A 7053-nucleotide genomic window follows, 5' to 3' on the forward strand; every position below is an offset into this window, starting at 1 on the left:
ATTTTAAGGCCAGTGACGTCACAACGATGCGGAGGCTGTCCGATTTGGCAAAAATTCTGAGGATGCTTAAAATGCAGCCTTCGAATGCGTCCTCCTTTTCCCCGAATTCTGAGGATGCACCGCTACCATCCTTAGTGGCCTCGCCTGCCATAAGATTTCCTGAGGTGCTTTGTGTGCTTTTTTAGTGATAGTGAAAGTAGTGATTTAAGTCAGTTATTTACAGGGTTTGTACACATTTAACTATTCAATTCAAATTACTAAAGTTCCAAACATAAGCTTATATCAAGTCTTACAAATAAATATAAAATTTTATATTTAAACATATTTGTCAATCTGCTGACAAGCATTTGTTTAATAATTGGTATATTAATGATCATTAGCAGGCCCCTGAGTGAAAATAATAGCAGGTAAATGTTACCTCTCCACTGCGCTCTCCCAGCCTGAGAAAAATTCGTCGCCGATTTTGCTGCCGCCGAAGCCATCTAAACCGACTCTCCTCCTCCAATAACAAGTAAATAAAAAAAATAAAATAAAAATTTCCACGTCGTGTCGCAACCAGGAAGTGCGCCAAAGGCTAGACCGTCCCATTTACCAATGGTTGAGGATCCTCCGGATGGCTGTGTAGGCTGGGTCCTTCGAAGGACGCAGCCTGCGAATTGAGACACACCTAAGCTGTGTCTAAATTTGCATCTCTCTCTCTCTCTCTCATCTCTCTAAGACCGAGATAGGGAGAGCTAGAGGAGGAGCAGAGCGCTCTCGAGAGCAGAGAGGACGAAGGAACAGAGAGAGTCGAGAGAGTCAGCGGCGAAAGAGGAGAGAGCGAGAGTCGGAGAGGAGCGAAGAGCAGCCGAGAGGAGAGAGGAGCTCTATCGCTCTCTCTCTCTCTCTCTCTCTCTCTCTCTCTCTCTCTCTCTCTCTCTCTCTCTCTCTCTCTCTCTCTCTCTCTCTCTCTCTAGATTATTTCCAATTTCCTAACATTGTGCTTCCAAGAAGGCAGCTCTAAATTAAATCAAGAAGCCACTTTTCAATTGCATTCTTACATCAGAGGCGATAGAAACAAACACTCAGGAAATGTCTTCAACAAGATAACCTGAAATACAGACGCAGGGTTGTGCTATGGGATCTCCGATGTCACTGATTGTGGCCAACTTTTACATGGAAGACAGCCTTTAGACTCTTTCAGAGGAACACCACCAAGCAACTGTTTTAGATATGTGGACGACACTTGGATCAAAATCCAGGCAAAAGAAGTACAAGCTTTCAGACACAACTTAGTGTACAACAACATCAAGTTTACCAGAGAGGATGCCAACAACAAAGAGCTACATGGCATGTGTTACTGGGGCGCCAGCCCTAGGGGTTAGCTGGGCGGTAGCAAGTGGCACACAGCTAGCGTAGGCTGTGTTGCCTAAAATAGAGTCTATGACTGTAGGCCTGTGGACAGACGAGGGAGACACGTTATCAGACCATAGCTCATTTACTTCTGATGTTTAACACAATTATCACATTCACACATTCATACAATAGACAATAATCCATAAAATAACAGCACAATAAATAGTAATTAAATAAAAACCAATACACATAGTTGACAAAATGTAAAAAGTACAAATAATAACATATACACTTTAGATAAAATACAATTCACATTAATCAATAATAAAATGTATCAAAAAGACAATACAAATAACATTAAACACCTTTCCTCACTTTTATATCACTCTATCATTACAGCAAATGTGCTTAATATACTCGTTAGTGCCAAAAACACTATTATCCTGTCACTTCCGTTCTTACTCACATATACACAGAAGCACTGGGCTTGATCAATAGGAAAGCACCTCCAAATGGCGGACTGAACAACTAAAGCACACCTAACATGGCGATCTCAACAACTTGAACATGGACTCTCATTTCTGCTAATATTACACTCAAGCTTATGTAAGGATGCTAGAACCCTAGTTACAAAGCATATACTGGCTTTATATATCTGTTTCATACTACTAACTTATCTGTAATCAACAAAAGCGATCATACAAATGGCCGAGGTACATGCACATTATAAAACACACTGATACCTCATCATTAAGTATTTAGAGACAGTAAACGTTTCACCACAGTGTTTCTACATTATTATACACTCGTTTACATGTTATCAGGACCAAGTTTAAGTTCACATATTTATGTTTTATTGACATACCTGTGGACAGACGAGGGAGACACGTTATCAGACCATAGCTCATTTACTTCTGAGCTGCGCCTGCGCGAGAGCCCTCTATGCCCACAGAAGCGCTAATTTACCCTCTGCTGGTGTGGATGAGCACAGCAACCTTAACTACATAGAGTACACATTAGTATTACAATACAAAAAAATAGAAGGGGTGTCTGTTTTCATAAAAACTTATAATATAGCATTTTTTTCAGCCTACTACACTCTCACCTGCTGCAAGAGATGACTCCGGCATCTTGTACTAAAATGTATAGTCAGGTCAACATACAGTCAGAGTCTGCATTTATGGTCCTGTAATAATGTCAAAAGATTACTAAGTCTCGTCACAAGTCTAACATGTCCATACTGGAGTAGGGTAGTAGTGCATGTCAGGTTGTGTCGGGTAAAAAGTCATGGGGTAGGGAGTACAGGCAAACATCATGTTTGCTCCTGCATTCCAAGGTTGATAAGAAGGCTGTCCAAACTGATTGTAAGTGAACACTTCTCGGGGTTTGACAGTTCTTGCTGATCTTCGTACTGTTGCAACGTTCTCTTCTTGTGCATTAGTCTCAGGTACATTATCACAAACTTGAGCATCTGGTACAGTGTTGTCTATTTCATTATCCTCAACAGGAACAGTTTCACTCACATTGTCCATAGCATCACTTGTGTCTGGTACGGGTATCTCCTCAGATGGTGTTGTGACAGTAGGCACTGTCCGTGGTGCTGAATCTTGAACAACAGTTGGGATTGGTACTCTTGGACGTTGTATTTCAACATGGGGTTGTGTACGTTGTTCCTGTGTGTTAGATAGTTGAATACTTTTTCTTACAGGTTGAAATTCAGGGGCTGCGGCTCTGAGTTCAGGCTGCGTTTGAGGTTGAGGTCTTGGTCTCAAATTATACACAGGTACACGTTGCCAGTGATATGTGTATTCCTCCTGTTCATCAGACTGTTCTGACTCTTGCATAGCACCTTCCTGAGTTTTCCCTTGTCCTTTTTTGTGATTTTGTCTTTTCCGGTTTACATTTTGACTTTGTCCTTGTTCTAGTGGTAAATCATTGACTTGTAATAGGAGATTTCTGTGTAGGACTTGAAGACTGCGGTCTCCTGCACTGCATGAAAAGTGAGATTTTCGTCCCCGTAAACGACCGGATATCTCCCTCATTTTCGGCAGTTGATGACAATTTGCAACCAGCGCTTGTCGCCGTTTGTCAGTGCCACAAATTGTCGGAACCGGACAATGACGTATGTGGACAGCTTCCAGAGTGCTAATGGCCCTAATTAGCATATGAATGCAGCGAAACCGCGGCTGGCCGGGCCTGGCTTTAATATCCTTACTTCGTATTGGATGAAACCACAACTTTCAAACAAGTAAAATCACTCGTGATTGGTTGGCAAATCGCCTATATATATATATATATATATATATATATATATATATATATATATATATATATATATACATACACACACACACACACACACTGTATATTCATGTTATCCTATGTAGGCTACTACACTATTATTAGGCTACCATCAAGGACATGAATGAATTTATAGAGGAAATGAACATTTGCCAGGAAGATGTTTATGCAAAGAAAGAGCTTTATTAAAACAAACAACTATATACAACGCGAGGATCTGCCCACACATGGGTAGAGGATTATCCAAAAACTACAACTCCGTAAACTGTCCGTTTGCCTCCTCGGGGTTGTAGGTAACTGGCGGTATTCTTTCCGAGGTCCGGTGTGCAGACGCCTGCTGTGCGTGGCTCTGTACTTCGGCGTCACCTCTAACCGGGACTACAGCTTCACACAGAGTTCAGAGAGATCCGGCCTACCAAATGACGGCGGCCGTACAATCCATCCAGAGACCCCGCCAACAACGCCATCTTCATCAGACATGAGGTCTACGGTGGCAGACTTCCAGAGTTCCACCTCGTCATCCGCTAGCACACTGTCTCGATTCCAGCAGCTGTAAAAAAAAAAAAAAAAACAATGAATCAGTGCTGTACGATGGGATGCACGGCGTATGGACACAACACATCTATCAATGCACCTAATAAAATAGTCACCAAATAAAGTCTTACCCTCTTTCTTCTCGCTCGACTCTGAGCTGAACTCTTCGCAGCTTCCGCCCGCAATGAGTTTTCTGGCTGGGCATATCTAAAGCTCCTGCATACCGTCTCATAATAGGTCTTACAGGCGGCTGGAAAACAATTAAATGAGAGTGGTATGAATAAAAATCAAACTCAAGTCACAGTAACATTAAAAAAGGAAGGAGAAACAGTAAAAACAAGTCACTTACACACAAGTTATGATCGGTATCTATCCTATGGTATCTATTTCCTTTTACCGCAGAATGAAAGCATATTCTTTAAATCTTACCCTCGTCCGGTTCATAGCGCCTGCAATTTGTCTCCGAGTTGTGAAGACGGCGTACTGCTTCCTGTAAATGATAAAAAAAAATACACTTTAATAAAGCTTGTTCTTTTGCAAGGCTACTAGGCTTGTCATAGCCTTAGTTTTAGGCCAGGCTACTTTTAGCTTAGCTAGCAGTCATCGAACACATTCTTACCGCAAGCTTGGGATTATGCCCCCGTCTTCTCTTCTTGGAGTTAGTCTCTCCAGCACAGTTGTTCGACTGCAGAGCCGCCAGCTTGTCCTCTATGGACAGCAACCTGGAGTTTACCGAATTCTGCAGTTGAGTGAACCGCTCATTCATATCGGCAGTATGTTGATTAAGCTGACGAGACAGTCCACTTCTTCTTTTGGTTTTTATGGCGGTTGGCAACTAACTTTAATGGTGCATTACCGCCACCAACTGGACTGGAGTGTGGTACTGGAGTCTAACCTTTCCTAATAGGTTGCAAACAAATAAAAACAAACAAACATACAAACAAACATAACGAAACAAACCAATCAAAACAAACAAAAAGATCATACTAAATTCTTTTAATTAGTCCTGTATTCCTCAGGAAGCCAATTACATAGTTTACACTCATTTCCCCTGTGTTTCTTTGCAGAATTTCTTTTAGTTTTAGCCTCATCTGTTCTCCTTGTAATTGTAAGACTAGTCTTTGTCTTTCTTCCTGATATTTATTACAGTGTACAATAACATGCTCTATAGTCTCTGGACTACCACAGAATTCACAGTTGCCATCAGCATGCTTCTTCAGCGATTTTGTATGCCTCTTGAATACGAGATGCCCATTTTTCTGCATACTCTTGTCTTGTTTTACACTCACTGTCAGGTTTTATGTCAAAGAGTAAGTCTAATGGCAGTCTAGGTGCTCTACCATAAAGCAGAAAAAATGGTGAGTAACCAGTTGATTTATGTCTGGTACAATTGTACGCGTGAAGAATGTGTGGTAGATGGTCTTTCCACTCTGATTTCTTTTCTTCATGTAGAGTGCGTAACATTTGTAAAAGTGTTCTGTTTAGACGTTAAACAGGATTCCCCTGAGGGTGGTAGGGGGTTGTTCGAGAATGAGCTATTCCTGCAAGTTGTTAGAGTGTTTGGAACAGGCTGTTTTCGAACTCCCGGCCCTGGTCATGGTGGAGTTTCTCAGGGTACCCGAATCTAGGGATAAAGTCAAAGAATATCTTTTCAGCAGCAGTTTGGCCAGACTTATTCTTAGATGGATAGGCTTGCGCAAAACGCGTAAAATGATCTACCAGGACTAAGATATACTCATAACCGCCTTTACTCGGTTCGAGATGAAGGTAGTCTACTGATATGAGTTCAAAAGGCGTACTTGTAGTGATTGAGCCCAAAGGTGCTTTATCTGGAACACATGGTCGTTTTTGTCTCTGAATATTTGGACAAGTGATCTGATAGTTGGACAGGATACCTGGACAATGTGTCAGCATCTGCGTTTGATTTGCCAGGGGGATACTTGATGTAAAAATGAAAGTCCGCTAACTCACCCACCCACCGATGCCATACTGCGTTTAACTTGGCCGTGCTCAAAACGTATATGAGGGGATTATTATCTGTGTACACTGTAAAAGTGGGAGCGTAATAAAGGTAATCCCTAAATTTGTCACAGATCGCCCACTTTAACGCGAGAAACTTAAGCTTGCCAGAATGAAGATAATAGTTTTTCTCTGCAGGCGAAATAGTTCTGGAACCATATGCAATGACACGCAATTTGTTTCCTTGTTGTTGGTAAAGTACAGCTCCAAGGCCTTCATTTGAAGCATCGGTGTGGAGGACAAAAGGCAAATCAAAGTCTGGATATGCGAGAATAGGTGGATTTGTCAGCATATCGACAAAGCGTGACACTACTGCGCTTGTGTTCTTGTGTCCATCTGTCCATCTTGTGTCTTTGAGGGAAGATGACCACTATTGTTACTGTTTGGTTTTGTCTTGTTAGATCTGACTTGTTTTGGTTTGGGGTCTAACTCACTGGGACTCTCAATTAGCTTAAACAGCGGTCTTGCTAATCTGGAAAACTCCTGAATAAATGTTCGGTAGTAACCGGAAAACTCCTGAATAAATGTTCGGTAGTAACCTAAGAAACCTAGCAGAGCTCTCACTTCTCCTACATTCTGTGGTTCGCGGTCTCTAAGCTGGTAAACTGCTTCTAGGTCTTTGGGGTCTATCTGGACACCTTCGTTAGTCACAAGACGACATACGTACCTAATCTGTCTCTTAAACAGTTCGCACTTGTTAGGACGTAACTTAACACCATGTTCTCTAAGTCTGTGTAGAACACGTCTGAGGTCATCTACGTGGTCAGAGAAAGTCTTAGAGTAACATAACACGTCATCTAAGTAGGGAGAACAACATTCATCCCTTAACTCCTCAAGTACTCCTTCCATGCATCTTTGAAATGC

At 41.8% G+C, this 7053-nt stretch overlaps 1 protein-coding gene across 1 annotated transcript; it reads right to left on the reverse strand.

Annotated features, from left to right (window-relative positions):
• Window positions 1-3811: 3811 nt before the first annotated feature.
• LOC105920968 (uncharacterized protein C14orf93) lies at window positions 3812-4623 on the reverse strand. Its single transcript, XM_036128098.1, has 3 exons — window positions 4600-4623; window positions 4302-4420; window positions 3812-4186 (listed from the first exon to the last, which is right to left on the reverse strand). Exons 1-3 carry the CDS (start codon window positions 4612-4614, stop codon window positions 4015-4017), a joined length of 306 nt encoding a protein of 101 aa, XP_035983991.1. The 5' UTR covers window positions 4615-4623; the 3' UTR covers window positions 3812-4014.
• Between the last annotated feature and the right edge of the window lie 2430 nt (window positions 4624-7053).

Source organism: Fundulus heteroclitus, chromosome 24 (assembly GCF_011125445.2).
Source record: "Fundulus heteroclitus isolate FHET01 chromosome 24, MU-UCD_Fhet_4.1, whole genome shotgun sequence".
In the NCBI taxonomy this organism is placed as follows: Eukaryota; Metazoa; Chordata; class Actinopteri; order Cyprinodontiformes; family Fundulidae; genus Fundulus; species Fundulus heteroclitus.

What these genes read in the sequence shown, in the direction of transcription:
- LOC105920968 (XM_036128098.1), bottom strand. An exon ending in GTCGAGCGAGAAGAAAGAGG is followed by an intron (nt 4,187 to 4,301) that starts GTAAGACTTTAT and finishes TTTTTTTTACAG; the next exon opens with CTGCTGGAATCGAGACAGTG.